At 40.2% G+C, this 26,058-nt stretch overlaps 1 protein-coding gene across 1 annotated transcript; it reads right to left on the reverse strand.

Annotated features, from left to right (window-relative positions):
* Nucleotides 1-8,907: 8,907 nt before the first annotated feature.
* Nucleotides 8,908-23,928, reverse strand: cotl1 (coactosin-like F-actin binding protein 1). The gene is made up of 4 exons (XM_049573745.1): nt 23,476-23,928; nt 22,466-22,548; nt 12,002-12,159; nt 8,908-11,419 (listed from the first exon to the last, which is right to left on the reverse strand). Exons 1-4 carry the CDS (start codon nt 23,550-23,552, stop codon nt 11,309-11,311), a joined length of 429 nt encoding a protein of 142 aa, XP_049429702.1. The 5' UTR covers nt 23,553-23,928; the 3' UTR covers nt 8,908-11,308.
* Nucleotides 23,929-26,058: the final 2,130 nt, after the last annotated feature.

Genomic DNA, 26,058 nt, shown 5'->3' on the forward strand with positions numbered 1-26,058 from the left:
ACGTATACAGGTATTTTAAACACAAAAAACAGTGTTAAGCGTAGGCGATAGACTCCTTTCCCAGAGAGCTCTGCGGCAGACGAGTTTGTTTCTTTTCCTCTGATGTGTCATGTTCAATGCAACAGACAGGCCAGAAAACAGGTTAGTACAGTAACAGTGGAAATGTTAACAAATGTTATGGTGTTTGCTCCTTTTTTATTTCTCTTACTTCCTCAGTCTCTCTCTCAAACTTGATGCAAACTAAATTTGGACGATGCTGAGAGCTGCTTAGATGGAGACAAACCATATTTTGTGGCAGGGTGTCATTGCATCGCACTGGCAAAGGGGTTAAAATTAGCGTGTTGTATTTCCATTGTTGCTAATTCGAGCCACAGCTAATAGATACAGATATAGATTAAGAGGGACCCTTTTCATATCACACGTTAACATTTGATCTCATATAAAAAAATATTGAATGTAGCAGCTTTAAACATAAAGTAGGGATTTTGAGTAAATGCCTAATGAGAGGAAAACTATTACAGATTATTTCATATTACGCAATTTAAATACAAGCGAGGTGCTATCTAGAATCTGCTGGTAAAAATGAGCCATCATGACCCCTGTTAATGATTCATTTTACAACAGGCAAAGTACAACAATCACTAATTAGAGCAAAAACATCTTTAAAAAATGTAGAAAAGACAAAATACACTATGGGAAACTCGAGAAATATTTCTTGAGTAGATTAATTCATTATGTGGGAAGAGATCCCCCATCCCAAAACACACAGAGAGCTCATACACACCCAGGGCCTCTGCCTGTCTCTTTTTTGGAGACGTTATGAGCTCATTCCCAGAGTGAGGGCTTGTTTCAACATCATTCACTCTCCCACAGACGACTCGGAGCACGCTGGTCCGTTTGGATTCAGGATCCCGCTGAGCTGTGACTAACCAAATGTTGAATCAGTCAAACGGTGGTGACGGAGTTGCAGATTGGAAGTGAAAAGAACCAACTGACCAAGTTTGAAAGGCTTTTATTCCAAACTCTAAACAAAATGTCTCATATTGTGCGTCCACGGCCAAGAATTATACAGATGTAATGTATTTCAGCCTTTTGGTGTTTATGGAAAAAAAGACACGTCCTTGGTGTGATAGAGATGTTTAAACTGGAGCAGACACATGCTAACACATACAGAGCAGTGGTTTCCTTTGTTTTAGGTTGTTTTTTTTTGTAATTACACCAACTACAGTATATAACTTCATTGAGAAATGTACCCAATTTAAAATGAATCCTTATCTAAACTCTGAAAGCAGTTGTCATCACATAAACATTTGGAGACATTGGATGCCGAAAAGACAATTCTTGCTTTTCTCTCTCTTTCTCTCTCTCTCTCTCTCTCTCTCTCTCTCTCTCTCACACACACACACACAGACACACACACACGCACACACACACACATGCTTGGACAGAGCACATGACTTGTTGTGGGCTATAAAATATGCTGCTGTGAGGTCTGAGGAATGCAGGAAGGATCTGAGTGGTATCGTTCTGCAGGAACTGATCTGACTGTCCTTGTTTGAACACTCCTACAGGTCTCTCTGGCACACACCATCACACACACACAAACAGATTGGGTAATATCTCAAACCCCAGGTTTCCTTGACAATCGCTGATGTTATTACACTTAACTGTGTTGTGTTTTAACAATGTACTTGAAATATGGAGACCATGATACAATCAGGGTGTGTACTGTATATCTAATATCCATTACAAGTCCTCTAGGCCCAGAGATCCAAGTTCAGTTTATTCAGCTGAAGTCCCAGGGAGTAACACAATTTTATGATGATGCTCGGTATAAGTTGTGAGTGAGTCACAAGGATGTCATTGCTGCATTTTAACATGCAAATAATGAAAAAGACTATACAGAATTGAAGGTGGTTACGCAGAGTTATGTTATTAGAAACAAGAACGGAAAAGCACACTTGAAAATGTTGTTGCTGTTTATATGAACATGGATGAATAATGACAACACATCCTGTTAGTCACAGTGTATTAGATCAGTTCTAAATCAGACTGAGAAAAAAACGCCTACAGATCAGTCCTGTTGTGATCAAATGGATGCACAATAATACATGTGAAAATAAAACAATATGGCAAATTAAATTAGAATGTCCCTGGTTTGTGTCTGTACTGTGTGACAATTTAATTCCCACAGTACCAGCACAAAATAAGTAGTATCCCTGCATAAAAAGATAGAAAATTAAGAACTTATCTAAACTTGAAGAACTACTACTCACCATGATTCTTGATGAGTTGAAGTCACTGTGGTCCACATACCCCCGTACAGTATGTGTGAGCCAGCAGAGGTCATATATGTGTGCATGCTCTGCCACTCTCTGGGCACCTTACTCATAGATGGAATTGTTTTATATTATAACGCTTTAGCAAAAATGCATGTGTTTGGGAAATGTGTTCTCACAGAAGGGTTTGTATTATTATGATGTATGATAGAGATAATTGATATGATATTCTACAAATTAGCGCCCCACAAATGTCATTATGTTTTTAATGGAAAGTTACAAAGTTAGGTTTAGGTTTTCCTAAAACTTTGATTAGGTTTAGGAAAAGTAACATGGTGATTCTGAATACGTCTCCTGAGGAAAGTACTGGGGGAAAATCCTGTGTTTTGTGACCCATCCACCCACTCACCACCTCAGCTTGCCTCCTTACAAGACTGCTCAGCAGTCCTTCCTTGTTTAGTCCCGTCGTGCTTCAGTCATGTGATTGTGACTTTCCATAATACATGGGTTAAACACAAATTACTGGCTCATGATTGAGCTGGACATTAATACATTTGGGTGCATTACGCACTTAGAAAAATGTAGAAAAATGTGAAAACAGTCTGGTTTGGGATGTACTAAAACATATGACTGGATGAATGAAATTTTGATTTCGAGTTGTGTGAGAATGTGTAAAGTTTCACTGTTGTTAAACATGATCCCCCATGACTTCAACCCATCAAAATTTTTTTCCATTTTTGGTTCTTTGTTCATCGTTTAGGCATCAGAGAAAAACAAAGTTTTCTTCACGAATTCAGTGTAACCTGCGTTGAGTAACCGATATGATGCTGAAATGGTCATTTTGGGAGTAAAGTATTCTAAGACCCCAATCCAACACCCTAAATTTACACTGTTATAAGACTTTGAGCATGGAAGTTCTAATCTTGATCCTGGAGACAATATGTGATACAAAATGAACTGGGCTCCAAGGTCCACTTATTAGCCTTTTAGATCGTTCAACCTCATGGTCTTAATGAGACATGGAACAAAATATTCGTTCGGACAGAGCACTGAAGGTGAGTTTGCATTATTTGAATGCCATTATTTGTTTTATTCATGCCTTACATTCATTGGCTGTTTGGCTGCTGGCTGCTGGCTGACTGGCAACATCCAGTCATACCACACCAACACCTTCTTTATGTGCTAAGATTTTGGTAGAGTTGATTTAACTAAAATCTATTGTTTAAATGTGAGTTTTTAAGGGGGATTAGCCCTCCAAGCACAACCCTTGTTGCTGCTCAGATTCTTTGAGATGAGCTTCAAAGACCAGAACATTTCTCCACCAAACCTAACTATACATATAAGTATTTGCTAGAAGCATTTGTCTTCAGGGTGTACCAGCAGTGTGATTAACTTCTTGCAATTTGAAGCCTAGCTACATGTTCAGACAGCCGGCTACACAAGGGAGACCCACTGGATTGCTTCTGGTGGTCCCTGTTGAGTAAGCAGTGTCCATCCTGATCCCGTATCATCATCCCCTTGTACCCACATGTCAAGAATGCCCCTCAGACCTGCCGTAGAGCCCTCACCCTATCCACCTAACTGGCAAGAAGTTGCTCTGTGTAGAGGGCTCCTCGCCACTGATCTTTTATGTTTTTAAGGACATTGTAATATTGGTCTGTGTGAGTGGGTTTCTTGTATACATCTTTATCCTACCATCAGCCCTCACAAGCCTTTTTTGTGGCTTTCCAGCAATCCAACTTTTGGCCCACTCTTTGCATTGATCTGAACACAAGATCCAGAGCGTGAGAGACTTCCATGCATCATCTGTGTTACTTTGTTGATTACATCACTGTTAACTGTGTGATCCTCTTTGTGTGAAATAAGTTCAAAGTACTGCTGTGCTTGAGTACAGCCTTACAGAGCCATTAGCATGGCTGTAGACACTTAAGGCTCATTTCTACTCCCTCTACATACAAAAATAGACATGTCCTTTTCAAATGTTGTAAATGTTACTGTCGCCATACTGCCACATTAGTATTGATACAGCCAATAGTTGGCTCTAGAGAGCAGATTCCACAGTTTCACATGACAACAAACAAGGTGACAGTGGAGGTTGTAATATTGTACCTTTCAATGCAGCATTGTAGACGGCAGTGGTCTGTGTGGCCTGTTCGGTTCTGCTATTATTTAACCTTCTGCTTCTTCTTCTCTTCATCTCATACAGCCTCTCATATGGTGCTTGAACTACGCTACACTGCCTTCATAATTTTTGGAGGTACTGCTCCGTTTCGTTTAAGCTTTCAGAAAATGTGCACAAATATGAACAAAATTAATGCAGAGTATGGACAGAAGGGTCCATCCATCTCCGTATCTAGCACTGAGCATAAATGAGCCCTTAGCAGGCTTTTACATCAAGAACCGGGATCCGAGTGAACTTAACCCATTTCATTTGATCAGTGTGAGCGCTGTGTATCACACCTCAGCACGGTTTTTCGACCTCTGCCCAGGTCCACTTGAAAACCTGGGCTGGAGTGAGGTTCATGCTTAGTCGCATACGGTTTGTGTCAGGTGTGGAAACCAACTTTATCAAAAAAAAACACTATGCCACCAGGCTCTTCCAGAAGTTATGCAGCAGGCACTGATTTCATCTTCTGAACTGCATGACCATGGGTGAAGTGGGTGGGTAAAGTAGGACAGCCCATTCTCATTTTGAACTCGTCAAATACTGCCGCTTTGTCAGTGATTTCAGCATCAGACACAGATACCAAAAGGCACCTTTCCCGGCGGTATGATATACCACTAGATGGCATTAGTTTGTAACGCCACCTGTAACAATGTAATATAAGGAGCTGGAAAGTCTCTATAGAGTAGCCGGGAGGGGAGGTGGCTGTGTCCAACAAACTACGGACATTTGCCCAGGAGCCTGCTGCTCGCTTCCTGTGTGAATGTTGAGCCAAATCATGATGTTTTTTTCAAAACCTAACCATCTGCTTTTGTTGCACAAGGAAATAAACGTAAATGTGAGGTGTTTTAACTACATTGCAAGACTGTATGCATTTAACAAGCAAACATTATACATTTCCTGTGAATACGAAAGTGTATTTTGAAAACACATGATGCATGTAACAAGCATACATTGATGCACTGTCCCAGAATATCAACAGCAGATGCAGGAGGGTACCTAGCACGTACATTTAGACGTCATAGTCCGCCGACAAAGCTGCGAATTTGACTAGTTTGGATGAGAGCAAACTGAGTAGGAAGGCAGGCAAGAAGGTCACTCTTGACAATCGTTTAGCAATAGTAGGCATATTGCAAAGGTCAACCCCATTGTATGGGCTTGGAATCCAGTGATTGGCCGCTTTTCTACACTGTAGCAACAATATTAATATCTCTTTTCAGATTCTTCCAGGATCGTACTCAGAAAAATAACTTGGACTAACTAATATGGAAGCGCCCTTAGTCTTGGTTTCTTTGGCCTCCTTTGAGTAAGTGTTGCTGTGTGGTTTCTGAAGAAATGAAAAAAAAAATTCAAGGTATTGTGTACATATCAGGAGGATGTTGCCTTCCAGTTCCAGTAGTTCCTCATTCTTTGGAACATGAAAAAAATAAAAGGAAATGATGCTCACAAATATTTCTCCATGATTCAAACTGATATGAACTCTAGAAAATGATCTAATCTGTGTAGGAGCACTAACCTTATTATCATGGCCCCTTAAAACACTCCACACAAACTCACACACTATAAAATGAGCTTAAAGTACATCCTCAACTACTCACTTCCTCACAGCTTACTTAAAGCCACAGTGAACAATACCAGAGCTCTGTCATTATACAACCCCCTATTTGTACTCATAGATCACTGCAACCACCCAGCCAGCCTGCCTGACATACTCACTCACTCTGCAGAATTATGTTTGATCAGTGGCTGAGTCATGCAGACAAACCATTAATCCATTCATCTGACAGCTGTAGCAGAATAGCACACACATGCTGATGGTGTGTGGGTTTAAACAGCTGGGAGCCATCCACTGACCTGATACAGACTGGCAGACGTCACTCATATTGGAAACCTGGCATTGAAAGTGACAAGAGAACAGGCAAATTAGGCCTCTTTATTGGAAATCATTGTCCAGTCTTTGATTATTTTACAGACTGTCCCCGGCCTCTGTGGACATGTTGACTTACCACGCCCATGTGAATGCAAACTGCAGGCAGCTGAGTGTGGATTCAATCAATAGAAGCATACTTATTAGCAATGTATTTACCTATCCTGCTGAATGGTAGTATTGAGAATGACTGTTTAAATACAGGGTAGTGAAAGGAAATATCCTCTGTGTACAAGTAATCCTATTATTGACTGTACAATTAGATTTGAGAAAGGAGTAGAGGCTGTCGGCATGGCAGAGACACATAACTAAACAGCATTATGGCTCCTCATTATTAATAAGTGACTTAATAACATTGCTTTTGAAATGACTAACATTTAATAAGTGATGTATTTATTTATTATGGTCAAACAAAATGACTGTTGAGAGGATTGCTTGACTACAACAGAGGGACGAGGACAGATGGTGAGGACCTAACTGACATACTGTATGACTAGATACACTATAAAACAATGACTCTCCCTCCCAGACTGCTGACTGGCTAAGCATGACGATTATAGTGGTCACCATGGAAACCCTTGAGAGTCCCCTAAGCTCCCAGAGACGGTTGCTGTGTGGACCCTAAATCCACAAGTGCCAAAATGCTCCCATTACCTCATCCTACACTGGGAACAAAACGAGATCTGAAAAGAAAAACAAAAAATTAACATGGCACTTCAGACTTATGTATTGCCAGTCACAGGTCACTTCTTGGTACAGGGAAGAACACTTTATTAGAGGTTTGTGATACCATTGCACTCCTATATCACTGTCTGACTCCAGATGGACAGGTTTTTTTATCCCACACATTCTTCTTTTTGTCAAAACCTGGCATTTACATTACGCACAATGCAACGAACCGCCAACAGTTTGGTGGGAGAGTTGGGTGTGTTGTGCTAGTAGCAGCTAATGTAGCTTCAAGCAGAGATAAGGTGTGGGCTACAGAGGTCTGGTAAGCTCACTTCTTTCTTACTACACACCCAGAAACCCACAGAAGTCTTTAGCCACAACTGATGCTGACTTACGTGACATCACATCAAAGTTTAGGCTCTCATGTCCTTTTTGCAGTGTTGGTGGTGCTTTTTGTGGTTGGTTTTGGACGGTGGTGATGTGTGGCTGAAAGTCACTCCCTGGGATGTGGAAATCAACCCATCAGTCTTTAAACTCTACTCCTGCTACTTCTGCTAGCTAACTGTTAGCTAGCCAGATCAACGTTTTCAAATGTAACATCAGTAAACAAGGAAAAGATGGAGATGAATGGGCACCAGCCAAACTGGCATCCCGTTTGCCTGTGTACAGGCGTTGGATGATAAACTGGATGATCTCCGTGCAGCTTCTGTTCTCAGTGGATATCAGCTGCAATATTCTTTGATTCACTGAAACTTGGCTAAATCTTGGACAGCGCCATTTAACCAAGTGACTCTTTTTCTATATGCTGATCCAACAGAGCAGAGGACTCTGGTGAGAGAAGAGGTGGCGTGTGCTTAACAATGACTAAGGACTAGTGTGACGATAGGAATGTGAGGTGCTGCGTCATTCCTGCTGTGAATCACTGCTTTACGCCTTGCAGAGGCAGCTGCAGAGTGAAGTCGCTGCCCGTGTTCAGGTGGAGCAACCATATGGTCATCTTGTTTAGGTCAGGATGTTTGGACAGTTAAATCATTTCACAACCAGAAACCATGGATCACCAGAACCATCTGGACGCACAGACAAATTAAAGCAGCAGCCAACAATATCCCTTTTTACATGGAGATCACACTTAGTGTGAGATAAAACATATGCAGCACTTTCTTAACAACAACGGCATTACCATGGCAATAAAAATCATTTTCCTGTTTATATGGCAGCTGATCTTGTCCTCTGCTCGGAGGGTAAGGAGCTCTAAGACCTCATTGTTTTCCCAATTTGCGGTCATTTTCAGCCCCTGTTGTTCCTCTTTGAGTTAGCTGCTGACTGCTATCAGCTACCTTTTTTTAATCTCCTGCAGCAGGTCATACATAAAACAACTGTAAAAATGTCTTGCCAGCTGTCTCTTTTAAAGGACATTATCTCAGGGCTGTTACTACTTTCAGTGCTGGCTTAAGGCTTATTTATACTCCTTTTATGTACAAAAATAGATACGGTATAGAAAATAGAATAGATTACATACACAAATACGGATGAAAGGAACGCAGAGTACAGATAGAAGGCTCTGATCGTCTCTGAATCTAACGTTGAGCATAAGTGAGCCCTAAAAGGCCAGATACTCTGTCTTCCCATTCCGCAGTTGTACCTTTTATACAAAACAGTGTGAAATTCTTGCTTTGACAGGCAGTGTAAAAGGGGCTTTGGACACATCACAGAGGGAAACCTCTTCGTTGGGGTCTAAGCCAACTCAAAAACTTGCAAGTGACGTAGACTCAACCCAACTTCTTTTGGCAGTTTCAGGTCCTTACCAAAATAACTACTATTGATGGTAACGTAAGATTCAGAGACACATAAAGACACTGAGAAGCAAGTTTTTGGAAAAAACATCAATTTTTATTTTGAAATGACTGATCTTGTGCCCACTCAGTTTTCTTTCTTTTTCTTTTTTTTCATTATTTTTTTTGAAAATCTCTTCTGCCAATGTCCAAGATAACAATGCTCTTAAAAATAAAATCAAAAGGTAAAATTCTTAAGAGAAAATAAAATTCATTTCAAAAACAAAAAAAAAAGGTACAAGAAAACATACATATTTTTTTGCAGGGGGAAGAGAGGGTTGAAACTAAATAAACTGAGATGCTACAACCGAGAAATGGCTCCTCCTGGGTTTGGACGATAAGCCCTGGCCCACGTTGTGATGAGCCATGAGCAGATCAAAGTCCCACCCCCATGTAAGAGCAATAGCCAATCACAGTGTAGTGTTCACAAGCTCCCATGATGCCCCTCTCTCCCTGGGAGGCTAAGGCAGTCAAACACAGTAGGTTATAGTAGGCATGGATACCTTTAAGTGGTAGACCGTGAGATGAAACACCAGAGGAAAAGATCTCCATTCTCAGAATCCTTTTTGGATTTTGGGAAACAGAAGTGCTGCTTAGGGTTCAATATATTAGTTGTTTCTCTGTATTTCTGCGCCATAATATCTACAGGTAGAAAGCCTCCTGTAAGACCAAGAGTCTCAATCTTTTCCATGCACTCTTCTACAGTTACTGCCCCAGCTCTGGAAACTGCTAACATTGATCATGTCTAGCAAAAACTAGAAGGAGAAAGTAAAAAGTAGATCTAAATAAGGTTCAGAAATAATCCCACTCACAAAAAGACATGTTTAGACATATGATAAAAGGGATTCACAGCACAGAGCACGTAAGTATAAAGACAGCAGGGTGAATTACAGTCTGTCTCAGGGTAAGATGTAATGGTTAACTTGAGGCTGTAATCCAAACACAGCTGTCTGGCTGGAGATGAAGAGGTGGTTTAATGTGTACTTAGCAGTATGACTCAAGATTATTCAAAGCAAGCCAGCAACCATTACCAAGGATATTGTTAGACAATGGAGATCATTTCCTCCTGGAGGTACAGTGTATCATGACTAAGAGCATGCTCTGGTGTTAAACACATGCCTGCAAGTAAAGAGGTTCATTTCAAAATGGTATTCTCGTCAGCAAACTCCTTCTTACAACATGACCCGTGATGAGCAGTTTTGAAGTGAAACCCTTAGTTTTTTTTTCTCCATCCTCATTACATGACATTATTCCGTGCAAACAGTGCTGAAGCCTTGATGTAACTTCCTATTGCTCAACTGCAGCCCAGCTGAGATGAAGATGAGCGTGAGATGTTGATGCACAGCACAGTAGATAACCAACCATGAGCTGACTGGGGAGAGGGCAGAGGCTAGAAGAAGAGAGGGCAGTTTGTGATCTTTAAGAGTGCTTATATGCTTGCTTTCAACTATGCATCTGTGTGTGCATGATGGCTACTTTAAACAGTCTACGTTTGTGTTGATTGTGCGCATCCTCAGAAATCACTGCCAGTGTAGACACTTCAGTGTATGCAGACACCCAGTATAGTAACAGGCCACATCAATGCCCACTGTCCGTCCATTTCTGGATTAGATCCAGGCCTTAAAGGGACTGTCTGACATTTTGGGAAGTGTGCTTTTTTTTGGATTCTTGTTTATTTTAGGTAGATGAGAAGGTCGATACCACTCTCATATCTCTCCGTTCAATACGAAGCTACAGCCAGCAGCCACTTAGCTTAGCTAAACAAGAATTTCCTAAAGTATTCTTTTAACAACACATTAACGTCCTTGAGTTTCATCTTGTCAAGTTCGTCTTGTGTGCAAATTCTCTTGGAGGATATTCGCCCAAGGATAAGGATAAATTGGTCCTGATCTGCCCCCAGATGTACTGGGAATGTACTTTTTAATCTTCCACATACACAAACCGATGCAAACAAGCATGTGAAAGATTCAGCTCACACACACTTTTTGAAAATCAAGCATATAAACACACCCTAATGCCAATGTTATAATTTTTGAGGTGCACCAATAGCATCTGAACTCCTTGGAACTGTGCCAGTTCACTCAGTAACTACATGTGTTTTTATCTATTCTGAAACTGTTGTTGAGAGTAAATTAATAGCTGTTAAACTAGTGGCGGGAAAAAGAATGTTCTGATTTCTAATAAACCATTATTGGGCATTTTTAATTGATTAGTATTTGAAAGGCTTACACTGGTTCTACAAACTGCTCTTTGTGAACTTCTGCTTTGTTTATGTGAGAATTTCCCTTTTTCTCCATCGCACCCTGCCCTCTCTCCAAGAGGTAGCAGCCCTGCCCAAACCCCCCCTGCTCCCACTTACTCCAAAATACCCCACCCTAATCACACCCGACACCCCCTAACCCCAACCCCAACCCTTCCAGTGGACTATGGCACTTCTCTACTCGGCCTGAGCATCATAGTTGGCTCCACCAGCCTTCTTCAGCTCTGTGCGGATGTTGTCTGCATCCAGTTCCCTCAGCTCACTAAACGTGAACTCCTTGGCAAAGTTCTGCAGAAACAAAACAGTTCAGAAAACCACAAGTTACTTTTCATTTGTTGCAGAATGGGAAGAAACCAAGACATGTAATGGGTGATGTTTTACATTGATTTTTGTACAGATAGCAAAAATAAGACTCTTTTTCTAGTACTTTACAGCTTTTTATACTTGCGACAGACCCATTTCACAGAATATCTTTATGTGTGAAAAGGAGAGCTTGCCTTAGTGTCATTTATCCAGTCAGTTTTCCCTTTTATTTTTGCACGTGTACATTTGCTTTAACACAGGTAGCATCCTTGACAGAGTTAGCCGAAATATGCTATTTCAAATTATTAGTTGCTGATTTTGACTCTGTGTTTTAGTTCCTTATTTTTCCCACCACCACATCTCGTCTTCATATCATCAAGTGTTCAGATGGTTTGTTGTTTTTCAAAATCCTATTCTATCAGACTGTACACAGCACTCTGTTGCCATATTGCCCCTGGGACCATCCACTTTCCCCAAACAGACCATTACAGCTTCAAGCTCTTTTAATCTCATGATGACAAACATAACTGGTACTGTCTCAGCGTGCAACACCACAGAGTCACTGACCTGCACAATCTCTTTGACCAGCGCTTTGTCAGTGCTGATCTTGGCGCGCTGCAGCCCACCGACGTTCTCACCAATCCAGGTGATGAGAGTGAACTTGGCCCGTTTGCTCATGGTGTCTCCCGTCGTGATCCGGACAAAACCAAACAGACGAGAGTCATCTGAGGGAGGAGTTGAAGGAGATTATGTAAGACTGAACATACAGAATGAAGGTTCTTACAGCTAGTATTTTAAAATGTTACACACTTCAACACACCCTGCTAGAAGACGCACACACTCTCCTGTCCAGTCAGAGGCTTACACACAAATGGCACTCTGTTGTTGTTAAGTTGTACTAACTGACCTCCTGTCATGCTCCATTCTTCCATCTGCTGATAAAAAAGGCTTCACTATTGTGATTTCATAGTGTCACTTTGTGTCATGATGATGTGTATATCTGGTGTAGCATCAAGTGTTACAGAACTGCATTGTGTGTTTGTAGGGCAGTGAGCAAAGAGTTTCACTATTGCAGTGCAGATGAATACAAGGTTCTGCTTTTTGTAGTTCACCTTCAAAGTGTGTGTTTGTGTGTGTGTGTGTGTGTGTGTGTGTGTGTGTGTGTGTGTGTGTGTGTGTGCGCGCGCGCACGCGCGTGCGGGCGCAACAAAGAAATATTCAGGTCAACAGACTAAATGAGTAAAATCTTTTGTGAGCCTTGCAGTTGTGTCAGAAAGCTCCCAGTGGCCACGCCTGTCACTCTCTCGGTGGTCCACTGCAGACCTGACAGTCTGTGAGTAATGTCTCCATACATGTAACAAGGCCAAAAAAAAAAAAAAAAAAGAAAGAAAGAAAGAAAAGAAAAACACTTCTATGGCTTTTCTTACGGACTTTTTTTTTCTCTAACTGTTCAGGCCCCTAAGTCCCATTCAAATAAAACAATGTCAGGGGAACAGTCTTTAGAGTGGACTGCTCACAGACATATCCAACAAGAGGAAAACTGAGGGCATGTATTTTTCTATGAAGAGAAACAACTCAAATCAACCAGACACCCTAGTTAAAGGAGAGGTAATAAATATCGCCAAGAACTTAAAACATTTAGGTATAATCACTGTTTCCAACGTAAATTTTAAGAAACAAAAAAGGTCTCCAGAAGTGTCAGAGCTAGTCTAATGAATTTTAGACATATTACATACCAACTGCCTCAGGCCGCTGCTAAGCTCTTTAAGCACTCAATGATTATCCTTTTATCTTACTGTGCAATAAGCTGTTCTTAGGCAGGTGTGACTACACTGAAATCATAAGACGTGAAAACTCTTGCAAAACTAGAATTACCCAAATGTAGTCATAATTAGCAAATTAATTCAGGAGTTATGGCCAAAAACATGTTTTGTAAGGTCACAGTGACCTTGACCTTCAACCATCAAATTCTTATCAGTTTTGTCAGGCGTGGCTTCTGTTAAATAAACTAATAAACTCAACGATACATGTAAAGAGGGGTCACTAGTAGACGGAAATTGCCTATAAAGGATAACACATCAATAAGATTAGGAACCAAAGATATCAGGCAAAGCCGCCAGTTCGGGAGTTAGGGTATGTATTGGAATTCTCCAGAATAACCCCTATATCCCCCGTAAGTGTTATGAATATAACACTGGCCTCTATCAGTGATATTTGGCATATCCAAATGGATAAAGTAGTTGTAATATGGTCATCATACTGGACAGGGTGGCATGTAAAGTCTTATGCACTGGTGGGTTCTACACGCATAATACTGACTTGAAAAGAGTGCTTGTTTTGCAGAACACATTTTACTCTAATTCAAGTAAAATACATATACTTCTACTCAGTTACATAGGACTACAAACCTCTTGCTAGCTACTTTTACTGCTACATTTAGCAATTAATAATTGTTATATTCTGCTGAGCTCACATGCACGACAGCGATTACCCAACAGCGAGCAATAAGACAGCCTGTACACACGTACACACATCAAGTACACTGCGCCCAAGCCTCTCCTTCAAGGATTCAGTAACTGCTGGATTCTACTGGGTGCAGCTGCAGTGGTGAGCTGGAGCTGATTGCGGCCACTCCAAACAATGCCTGTTACTTCACCAAACGCGCCCCAGCACGTTTCAGGTTGCTCTGCTAGTCTTTGTTTTGTTTTGAAAGATTAAACAGTACACAACAGCACATACTTTGTCATTTCTCCGATTCTGGATATGCAACTTTAATGACAATTTACATACATGTCAAATTTTAGTTTAAACTCTAGTCAATGTAATTGTAAAGAGTGACAAAATATGTATGTCAACGACTTTTTTTCAATGACTAAGACAAGTTAACGACAATACAGCAGCTGCATTTCCTCTGTTGTGTGCTCGGAGAAACTTACTAATTGACTTACTTATTTACTTCCTTACCTACTTGCTTAAGAGCACTTGGCCCCAGGCTAGTTGTTTAATAGTTTAATAAGTGTTGTCTTTCCTGGTTTAAAAGCTTATTACAACAAAATTATGTAATTTTCTGAACTCAACAGACTGTTTAAGCTCACCCAATTAGTTATTATATCCATATTACCAAAAATCTTATGGTGTAAATATTTTTGTGACACCACCAATAGTCACCCTACAATATTGTTGCAACATCGATATGACAATATGTGGTCAAAAATATAATGATATTTGATTTTCATCATATTGCCCAGCCTTACCTAATGTTAGTCAAGTTGGCTTTTGTCTGTAAATTCAAGGGTCTTTACTAGTGGCAAAAAAATGCCAACAAAATACTTCAGTATTCAAGTCTATCATAATAATGTCCTTGTTAAAAACAACAGATTCTGTATGTAAACGATTTTCTTCTGCTAAAATTTAGCAAATATAACCAGTGGTGCACAGTTACTATCTGCCAATTGGTAAAGGTGTTTGATAAATCTAATGAGCCCTCTATTTACATTGTGCACCTGCCATCACATGATCTAACAGCTGTCATATTGGCAGACAGAAAACACACTACTCTCTGTCCTGCAAGAAAATAACTGCATGTATACTGACAACCATAGAGGAAGCGATAGTTTTTGTGGTTCAGCTTGGAGCCCACAGAGCTGACAAGGCTTTGCAATGATCATTTTCTAAATGATGACTTTCAGATTTCCCCTCTAGACACAGACACAGACAGACACACACACACACACACACACACACAGAGTCACCTGATTCATCAAAGTCAAGGAAGGTGCACTTTTTTGTTTTTGGATTTGGATTTGTAAAAATTATAGAGAAGGTGTAGTATTAAAGTGAGCTGAGAAACACAGGCGACACATGCGATTACATAACTTTATTTTATACACAAAGTAAGCAGAAATTTTTTTCACTGTCTTGTCTGCTCCTTCAGGCAGTACGGTGCCATTTAGGTTCCATTCCTTTGTAGATGATACTTAGCTTTACATCTGTGCCTGACAGCTGTCATCAGCAGGTAAAACTGGACAAATGTATCAGAAATCAAATGATTGATGTCATCTAACTTCCTTCTTTTAAATGCTGAGAAAACTGAAATAAAAACTTTTGGTCAAACGCAGATCGGAAATAAATTGTCTGATCTCACTCTGAATGTAGCCAGTTCCACAATTTCACAAATGCCTTCTATTAGAAGCTTCAATGTCTCATTTGATCCTAACCTCTCCTTTGGAAAGCATATCAACAATAGTACAAAGACTGCATATTTCCACTTATAAAACATTGCAGAGATTCGTCCCATTCTATCAATGCCTGATGCTGAAAATCTTGTTCATGCACATGTTTCATTTAGGCTTGACTACTGTAATACACTTGTCTCTGGCTTTCCTAAATCAAGTATTAGCAATCTATAACTTCTACAAAACACTGCTGTTAACCAAATGTAGAACATTCAAACATATTACATGTTAATATTCCATTACACATTGCATACATACATATTGTTTCCCCTACCACCTGAAAAGCAGACAAAAATATCTGCATTTTTTAAACACTCCCAGAGTGGTGAAGATGGTGAAGAAGAAATGTTCCAATGTTTAGTTCAATGTACAGTTAAAATAATAGTTAAGATGTTATATGGACTGCTGTCATGTATTGTATTCCATTTGTAATTCTCTGTATGTCATTTATCTCACTTCTGTATGTTTTTTTTGTGCTTTCCTAATGTTGCTAACTGCTGTTTTTATTACATGTACAGCCCTTTGCGGCATGCTTTGCGGTATTGGTCTATGATAAACTTTGAACTGAGTTGACTACTTAGTATTGTCTTTCCAGTGTTCCTGCCTCTGTGTGACTGGCAGAAACTCTGTATACTCTGACTATGAGCTGTAGGACAAAAACCTTCTTACTTCCTCAACAAAGCAATCTAACCACTGACAGAAAGATCGTTGACACTCATGTTTCATCTGGAATTAACATCCATACTGAATTAACAACACACAAAATCTGTGTGTAAATTCATTTAACACATACTGAAGATCTATAAAGTTCAGCGACTGATGACTGGTGGGAGCATGTGACTCGATCAATGAATCGGCCTAAAGTCTGTTTTCCTGCAGTAACACCACTGCAGTGCACCACTGACTGACAGAAACCCAGCCAAAATCATTCACTGTTACTTTTAAAGTTCCACCAGACAGCATTTTTATGAAACATCACCCTAAACCTGAAAGTGGAGCAGCAACAGTGAGGAGCAGGACGCAACAACATCACACATCAGCCAGTCTGTGAAACATGAGCACACTGTTTGCAGCTCACTGCTGGAGGGATGGATGTATTCATCATTGTAAGTGTGTGTTTCTGAGCAATTTACTGATTCATTTGTAGAATTAATTTTGACATTCGCTTAATCTTTTAAGTCATTTATGTCATCTTCACTTTGATACTTTAGGATTTTAGAATGCTGGAAAATCTGAAGTTGTCCTCATGTCACCTGTCTGAAATTTTATTGACTAAAGGAGGAGCATACGGCAAATCAATATTGCACTTCCATAAACCTGAAGTACTTAAAAAGGCCAGTTTAAAAAGGAATGATCGAAATTGAGGAAGCAGAGGCCAAGATTTCCTGACTTTCCTGACTCAATGGAGTCTTTCTTAAGATCCTCCCTGCCTGGTAAATGCCCATGTCTTGCAAACTCCACATCTACTGCTGATTTTATTACCCTCTTTCAGTCTTTAAATTTTAAACAGCATGTAAAAGAGCCATCTCATAATAAGTGTCATACCCTTGAACCTGTGTTGTCTTCTGGTGTTTCTCTTAAAAATTTTGAATTGCTTCATTTTAATTTCTCTGATCACAAGGCTGTCATTTTCCAGACCTTGCTCCTGCTTTCTGTCCATAGGCCATCTACCTTCAATCACTATCAGTCTCTTTTCCCCATAATGACAACATATGACACCCCCCCTTAAATCCTTAATGACGAGTTTTGACGCCCCTGGCATATCCATAAAGATGGCATTTGAACAGATTCTGAGTTTGGCTTTCAAATGGTGATGACTTAAATGAATGAAAACACATTGAAATCCTCATAAATAGATAGTTTAGAGTCTCAGGTTTCTAAACATATATGGCATGTTTATGTTTCATGTAGGTTGGTGGAGTGTAACATTCATTTATAATCACATTTAATTTTTTTATTCAAATAATTCCATGGGTAGCATTAGAATGTTCAGTAAGGGTGGTTCTATTAGGCGTTCTCTGGGGTAAAGAGTTAAACTCCAAGTTAGCCTGAATTTCATTGCTAGAATTAGAGGATCTTATTTTTAACAATTTTAGACCAGTTTCAAAATGACTTGTTTCATCCCAAATTTCAGGAAAGTCTGCTGCCACTCCATTAATCTCACACATGGATAACAATAATATCTTTGAGCAATTTCAATCAGGATTCCGTACCTAGCACAGCACAGAAACAGCTCTTATTAGGGTTACTTATGATTTACTTCTCGGTGATGATTCCAGGGTTTGCTCAATTTTTATTCCGCTCGATCTGACTTCAGCATTCGATACAACAGACCTCCTTATAAACAACCTTGAAAACGCTGTTGGAATTAAGGACAGTGCTCTTGCCTGGTTTTGCTCACATCCCTCTGAAAGCTCTTTCTCTGTTGTAATGTGAGAATATTCTTCATCCACAGCCCCCCTCTCTTGTGGTGTTCCCCATGGTTAATTCTGGGTCCTCTTTTGTTTTCTATTTATATGCTTCCTTTGGGTCAGATAATCCCTAGGTATAATATTAATTGACAAAGTTATGCAGGTGATAAGCATCTTCATTTTCCACTGATTTGTAGTGACATTGGCAATTTTACTCTTATGTTATGGCTTGTCTCTGATATTAAGTGCTGGATATCAAAAACCTTTCTCTTGCTCAATGAGTCCAAATCTTTTCTTTCCTTTTCTTTGGCCCCCCACAACCTGACCTGTGACTTAAAAAAAGAACCCTGGGAACCTGTCCTCCAATGTTAAATATTCTGCCAATTTGGGTGTCAACCAAGGTTGTGTAATCATGCTTTCTTCATATTAGAAACATTGCAAAAGGTGTCTCAAGCAGACCTTGGAAAAGTCATCCATGCTTTCATCTCGTCACACCCAGTTTGCTGTATTCAGGGATCAGCCAAAATGCCATTTGCCACCTCCAACTTGTTCAAACTGACAGACTTTTAACACATTCCAAGAGACAAGACCACAGCACTCCCATTCTTGCAAGGCTACACTGGTTACCTCTTAAGTATAGAATTGAGTTTAAGCTTTTACTAATTACCTTTAAAGCCCTGCATGGCCTTGCTCCTACCTACATTATAGATTTACTTAAGTCCTATGAGCCTAGCTCATAGGACTCAGGTAGGACCCGCATAAATGTTCCTACAGCCCACCTCATTATAAAAGGAAACCGGACATTTTCCATTAGAGCCCCGCAGCTGCTGAACTCCTAACCTGAGGAACTTAGATTGGCAAACCCAGTATCTTCCTTTAAAACACTCCTCAAAACATACTTTTACAGCAAGGCTTTGTTTTTACAGTAAATCTGTTGTCTGTCTAGTTTCTATCCCTCTTTTATCAACAATAATAATAATAATAATAATAATTATTATTATTATTACATACTCTGTTTTATCTGGTCTTAGCCTATGTTAAATGTTTTTTTATTTGATTTATTTATGTTATCGCTGTTTTTATCTTGATGGTGTATACTACTTTATCTTGTCCTATAAGCACTCTGTAACTGTGTTTTGGAAAGTGCTATGCAAATAAAGTTTATTGTTCTTATCTGCAGTTTGAAACTCAGGCTTCCTGTTACAAAGTCGTAGTCTCCAATTTGCAAGCTGAGATAACATAACAAACTAAACACGACAATGAATCACTTTATGATTTTAAATTAAGATACTTAAATTTAAAGTGATAAATTCTGAAATGGACCTGAAGGTGGTAGCATGCTCATTTAAGCTGCCATTCTGTTATATGGTCAGTTGATTTTACTAGATTACATCAAGAGTTTTTACAACTTGTATAATCTTGATGTACCTGTTGAAGCAGCTGATTAAGACTTTCCTGGCAGAGCTTCAACGTTACTGTTCTCAGATCAGAGCAGCCGCACATTAACAGGAGCAGCAACTACAAAGAGTCTTATCAGTGTGGTCACAAAGGACATCGCTAGTTTCAACACCTTGTTTGAAGCAATACATGCATGCACGCATTCACCTGACTCAATTAAGTCAATTCTGACACTCATGAATAGCTTCCCTTTGTCTTGCTTGCCATTGTCACTGTTTGAGATACCAGAGAGGAACTAGCACAAACACATAACCTCACCCAAACCAGGAGCTCGCCCACACCCCCACACTTCCTCCCTCTGCCAGATTCTTCCTGGTTTGCCTTCCCTTTAAAGCCATGCTGACACTGCATGTAGTTTCATCTCTGCAGCCGGCCTCCCCCCTGCTGCAGAGAAAACTCTACTGAAACTACAACAATGATGAGACAGCAAAAAGACTGGTTGGGAGACACATTGCTCTACATAAACTGACTTCATTTTAGCACAGCAAAGGTTGGCAGGTGACACTGAATCTTCCTGTGTACACTCTCTGAGCCCACGCTCAGTCCCTCTGCGACATAGCCTGTAAACTAGAGCTGTCTCAGGTGGGTCTGGCAAGGAGTGGTGTTACCAACATGTTCTTGTTTTTATCTTAGCTAACAGCAGGGCCTGAGGATGGTGATGCAAGTCAGGTAACCAATTAATTTGGTGTGGATCCCCTAAGGAAGGTGATAATTTCCCCTTGACCAACTCTTTCGTCCATGACAAAATATCTCAATGCTACATTCCCTAACAATCAGCTGTGGATATTTTGGGGTCCTTAGAGGATGAATTCTACTGTACTGGGTGATCTCTGACTTTTCTCTAGTGCCATCATTACACCAAGATTTTCACTTGTACACAACAAATCTAAAAATCTATCAGATAGATTGCAATTTAAGTTACTGAGCCTATTCATGCTCCCCAGAGGACAGACAATTTCAATTTGATCACTCCATGAGCTTTCCTTTTATGCTACCCTCACGACAAAATGTCATCTTTGTACACGAGGTATGATTTACTAATGAGATTTACCAGAACCTCTGAACTCCCCAGGGGGTAAACCCTTTCCTCTGGCACCACTCTATCACAAAAGCATGTGTGTTTTTCTCCACTCAACAACTTAAGTTCTGAATAATTAAGTCATTAGGATCCATTCTCAGGGGATGCTGAATATCTTCATATCAACCCAGCTAAAAAGGTTGTCTTAAATATCAACATTATAGTGGCACAAGAGGAACAATCAGTGGGATTCATCCTCTGGGGACTATGATTGTCTGCACAAAATTCTGACCCAATCCATACACTAGTTAAGTGGAAAATTTGACCTGATGGTGGCACTAGAGGAAAAGACAAGGGTTCATTGAAAATTTGTAGGATTCTCTGAGGACAATGAATGTCTGTACCAACTTCATCATCCATCCATCCAATATCTGTCAAGCAATTTCAGTATGGACAAAAGTGGTGGATGGACCAACCAACACTGCCATCGCACAAGCCATGTTGCTAACATGACATAAATATTCTTTTTAATAACTATTTTATAATGCAGACTGAATAAATTTTTGGTTGTGGCCACATTTGTCAGCAGACATTAAGCTTTAAAAGTCTTGGAGGCAAATCAAATTAGATGTAAGAATTTAGGACTTGGTGGAACAATGCCATGCATGCAGTATCTTCTTGCATTGATGGAAGTGCGCACACCCAAATTAATCTATTTCTAATTCCTGCTTAAGATCAATATTCAAAGGTAGCCCTCCTCTTCAAGCCTCACTAGACGAGCAGTCTGCATCAGCTTCTCCTACATTCAGAGGGATTTTCTGCAGAGTTACAACTTCACCTCTAAATGAGGAAAACAAGCTCAGACAGAAAAATAGAAGTCTGATAACATGTGTGTCATCTTTGAACAGGAACCAATGGCAGACGCACCAGCTGAACTGTTGTAAAGCATGGTGATAAATGAGCTATTTCAACATAGGAATGTGAGCTCTGAAATATCGGCAAGGAAAATAACGGAGTACAGCCCCGAGGCAGCAAGCTTTAAAGACAACTAGAGCAAGCATCAGAAACAGCCACACCCAAAGCCAACATCTGAGCAGATGCTTTACTCTAGAAGACACAAGAATCACACAGAATGTGAGATAACTCCACATCCAGCCAGCACCTATTAGTTATTTTTGCTCAGTGGGAGTCATTATCTGAAAATCCCTACTTGACTTTTTGCGATTTCTCCTCTTTTCTTTTTCTGTGACATACAAAAATGAGCTCCATGCAGACAGAGATACTACTAATCACTGTGCTGTGCTGTGAATACACAGCAGATCTGATCCTTCATTAAAAAGGACACACAAGCACACACACAATCAGACAAGAGGGAAAACATGTTTTTAACAATGCATTTCGATTATTCAGCTGCATGCAGATGGTTTTTAGATTCATTTTTCAAAGGCAAGTGACAGATTAAAAACTTCACTTGCATGACTGACAACTAGTTGAGGAACCATGACTTACTACAAGTATGCTTTCACATCCTCAAAGTGCCCTACTTAACAAAAGGCTTGCCTTAAATGGTTCACCTTGTAAAAACCAGGTACAGGAAATTGTTGAAGAGATTATGCAATGCATACAGTGCTAAGTGCTTTGACAGTGTAGTTAGACTACAGGGCTCAAGGCCAATGGGTGACAGAGCACAGAGTCTTAAAAGATTAGTGTCCTGCCAAGTCAAGCTGTGTGGCATAGGCTATAGGCTGTGTAACCCGTCCAGAAACGGAGTGTGCATTGGCCACACACTCACAAAGACACACACCACAAAATCTGGACTAGCCAGCAACAGGGAGATATGTTTCATCCATACTGGCAAGGCTTGGTTAACAGCTAGGGTGGAATATTAGAAATGAAATCTACTCCTTACCTGTGCACATGCTCTTGAAGTCCTCATAGTCAGTCCCTTGTCCTGCAGGCAGGATCATAGAGCCGTCATATTTAAAAGCAGCCCTGCAAGATGCAGAATACACTGTGCATTAGGCGATTACTCCATGTACCATGTATCTTCCAGTTTCATAATCTGTTGATTCACAACATGGCATTGTGTGCACATCAGACCCATTTTGCAAACTGAAGCAGCACACAAAATACCCAAGACACCCATACAAAGTGGCAGCTGTGTGTAAGTATCACTACTATAACGTTATCCTCTGAATACAGGACAAAGGAAATTACTTCTGCCCCGCTGGGCCTGATAACTGTGTAGTGTGTGGCCGCTAAATAGCCAGAATACAGATCAGCTAGATCAGATCAGCGAGGACAGGACACTGAATGTTGCATGTATTACAGCAATTATTCTTATAAACACAAGCCCTGGAATTAGGGATTAACGTTTCCATTGTGAAACAATTCACGAGGGTTTCGGTTGCGGCCAATCCCCCCAATGTGCCATTCTAGCGCGTAAGCAGGACGAACTACTTAAAAATATCTCCCAATTTAAAGTTACCTTGGTTAAATAAAAAAAGTTAATGCAACATAATATACAGTTCATTACATTTTTTATGTCTTCCTGGATTTATCTTCCATTCGGCTTGTGTCAGGTCACCCAAAGTGTTCTTATTTAGATAAAATGTAAAGTTTTATAAAAGGTCCGCCTCTGATTTTGGCACCCTCTGCCACTGAAAAGACGGCGCAGTGGGCGGTAACAGGCTATGTGAATTAAATCCTTAACTGAGATTAGATCGAAAAACGTATTGATTGATGTAACGTTATTATATATGGTTACTTGAATAAATAACGGCTTATATGTTTTTATTATTCAGATAATGTGTGGCTAACGTAATGAATGAAACATCCACTTTTGAAAACGTGCAGGAAATATAAATTCGTCACAAATTTTACCGGAGTATGGATAAGTAACCATGTCCGCAAACTCACCAGTTGGTGTCCGTGTTATCGTCTCTGACTTGGTTGTAAGCCTCTCTGCAAGCCTCTTTATCGATTTGGGTTGCCATTTTTCGTATAACGTTAGACAGCAGCCAAAAAAAGACGAAGTCAACGTTGTATCGGTCCAAATCAGAGAGAGCTAGCTATACAGTAATAAAGCAGCTAACTTGTATAGTTAACGTTATGCATCAGACAACTATAATTGATAACGTTATACAATAGGCTTCACTCCAAATCACTACCACTGCAGTGAAACAATCGTGCCGGTCGGATGTAGCGGAAAAATACGGCTCTTCTTCTAGCAGCTAGGTCTATTTCCTGTATATTGCTACTTTATGGGCGTTGGTGATGCTAGTCGACCAGGTTGCCAGCACCAGCAGACAGACAGAGGACTCCCCCAGACGCTGGATTCACCTTCTCCCTGTGAATGGTCAATGGTATGAGGGCCGCTGTCAAGGCAGCTACAACCTACAACCACCTTTTCCGGTGAGGACTTTCAAAATAAAGTTAAAAAAAGTGGTAAAGCCTGGTTGCAGCCAGAACGCAGTTATAATATTCACAGAAAGTATATAAATAGCAGTGATAAATTTGGCAGTCAGACATGTATATCATGACTTTTGTAATATTAAAATGAGCATACAGTCTGAGAATCACCACCAAATAACTTGGTCTGAACACATGGCACCAAATCCAGGGCCCTGTCCATAAGCAGTCTCTTTAGGCCCCCTGCCCTTCCTCTCATGATTCATGTTTCTCTCATGCATCTTTTGAGTTTTTTCTAGGTTTCTAAGTCAATCCCTTTCCTTTCTTTCTTTTTCTCTTTTGGAGAACCAATTGCCCTTTCTTCGGGGTATTCCCGCAGCATAAGCAGTCATTAGCCCCTTTTACACTGCCTCTTCAAGGCAGGAACATCATACCATTATGCTGCCTCTTCTGTATAAAAGGTATCACAGAATGGGGGGGACATAGTTGTCAGCCTTTAAGCTAGGAGCAGAGGTAGCAACAGCATTGAAACGACCTCTGTATAAACAAGACAGTTGGCAGGACAGGATCAGGGATAGCACAGACGTGATGTTTGACGTGATGTTTGCCACGGGAGATTTAAAAAGTAGGTGTTTGCAGTTAGCTGCTAGCTCACAGAACAAGAACAGTCACCAAACATGTCCGCAAACTGAGGAAACATTGAGGTCCGGGAGCTTCTTACCCTCCAGGCAGAGGACAAGATCAGCCGCCATATGACAGAGACAGTAAATGATTGTTATTGCCATGAGTGTCCACAGTATTTTTAATACAAAGTTCCGTCTTTTAACCAGTTTATTTCACCAACTAATTACTTAAAGTAAAAAAAAAACTTTACATCACAGGCTTTTCAAGGTCCACCCTTTCACAGGGGACCTGGGTAAACAGGTCCACTTTTCTCCCCACTACGACGCCCCTGGGTGTGGACACCAGTAGTAACAGTACTTTCAATTTCATATTAAAATTATTTTTTCAGTGTCAGTTTTCTCATTTATTTGACAACCTATTTATTAGCTTTTAATTATTTCTAATTTTGCTAAATTCTCTATATATTTTTGAGTCTCTCAGGGAAAGGAAAACTATCTTATTTGTTTTACATTATGTCATGATCCAGTTTTCACATGAATATAGTATCCTACTTCCTACAGGACACTGGCCCTACAAACAGACAAATGTACTCCATTTAGGCGGCATGAAATTCGATCTTCCTCTTGTTAATGGTTTGGTGTATCCACAAACCTTACAGATAAGAGGCAGGAAAGTTCATTTTGACAGGGTGTTGAGAAGTCAGGTCTGCTGTCAAGAAACAAGGGTAAGGGGAAAGGAGAGAAATAACAAGCGATATCTCTGAAGGTAATCATTAATCAAATAACTGCCACGAAGGACAAAGGAGTAATGTCATAAAATGCAGTTAATGAATACATGTGTGACATCCTGAGAGGAAATGTGTATTGTTAGAAGTACAATTGTTTTGTTTTTGTAAGCCAGAAAATGCAAAATGCTTGTTTTGTTTAGGGGTTGGGTTTTTTTCCCCTTCCATCAACCATACGCTTTACTGTTTTATTCTGAAGGCCAAATAATCAACTTCCGGTTTTACTTGGACTGATTTGTGGAACTTGCCCAGTGCAGAGGTATTACAATCCACTAATTTTGTTTAGTTTCATTTTAATTCACAACATTTGTCCCCGAGGACCAATTCATGTTAAATACAAGCAGCCACATGCAGAACAAAACTGCACAGTCTTGAGCTACATTAAACGTTGCTATGCATTGCAACATTCTTGAAGGTAAGCCTTCAACACAAGACTAGTGTGGCTATGATACACTTAAATAGAATACAAACTATATGCAACTACACAACAAAGTGTATCTGGCAGCCAAGGGCGGGGTTGCATGTGTAGACTACATGAAGCACTGTGTGAAGTTCAGTGATGAAGCATTGGGCTGTGGTGGTCAGTACAGCAGGCAGGCAGCACAGAGGCCACAGGTCTCGCTCCTCCTCCTGGGACTCCTCCAGCTCTCACCAGCTCTCTGATGACTTACACTGATGAGGCC

Source organism: Epinephelus fuscoguttatus, linkage group LG4 (genome assembly GCF_011397635.1).
Source record: "Epinephelus fuscoguttatus linkage group LG4, E.fuscoguttatus.final_Chr_v1".
NCBI lineage: Eukaryota > Metazoa > Chordata > Actinopteri > Perciformes > Serranidae > Epinephelus > Epinephelus fuscoguttatus.

Coding starts and splice junctions, on each gene's coding strand:
- cotl1 (XM_049573745.1), bottom strand. CDS start 23,552: ATGGCAACCCAAATCGATAAAGAGGCTTGCAGAGAGGCTTACAACCAA. Junction 22,549..23,475: donor GATAACACGGACACCAACTG/GTGAGTTTGCGG, acceptor TGCATCTTGCAG/GGCTGCTTTTAAATATGACG. Junction 12,160..22,465: donor CTTCAAGAGCATGTGCACAG/GTAAGGAGTAGA, acceptor CTCCTCCCTCAG/ATGACTCTCGTCTGTTTGGT.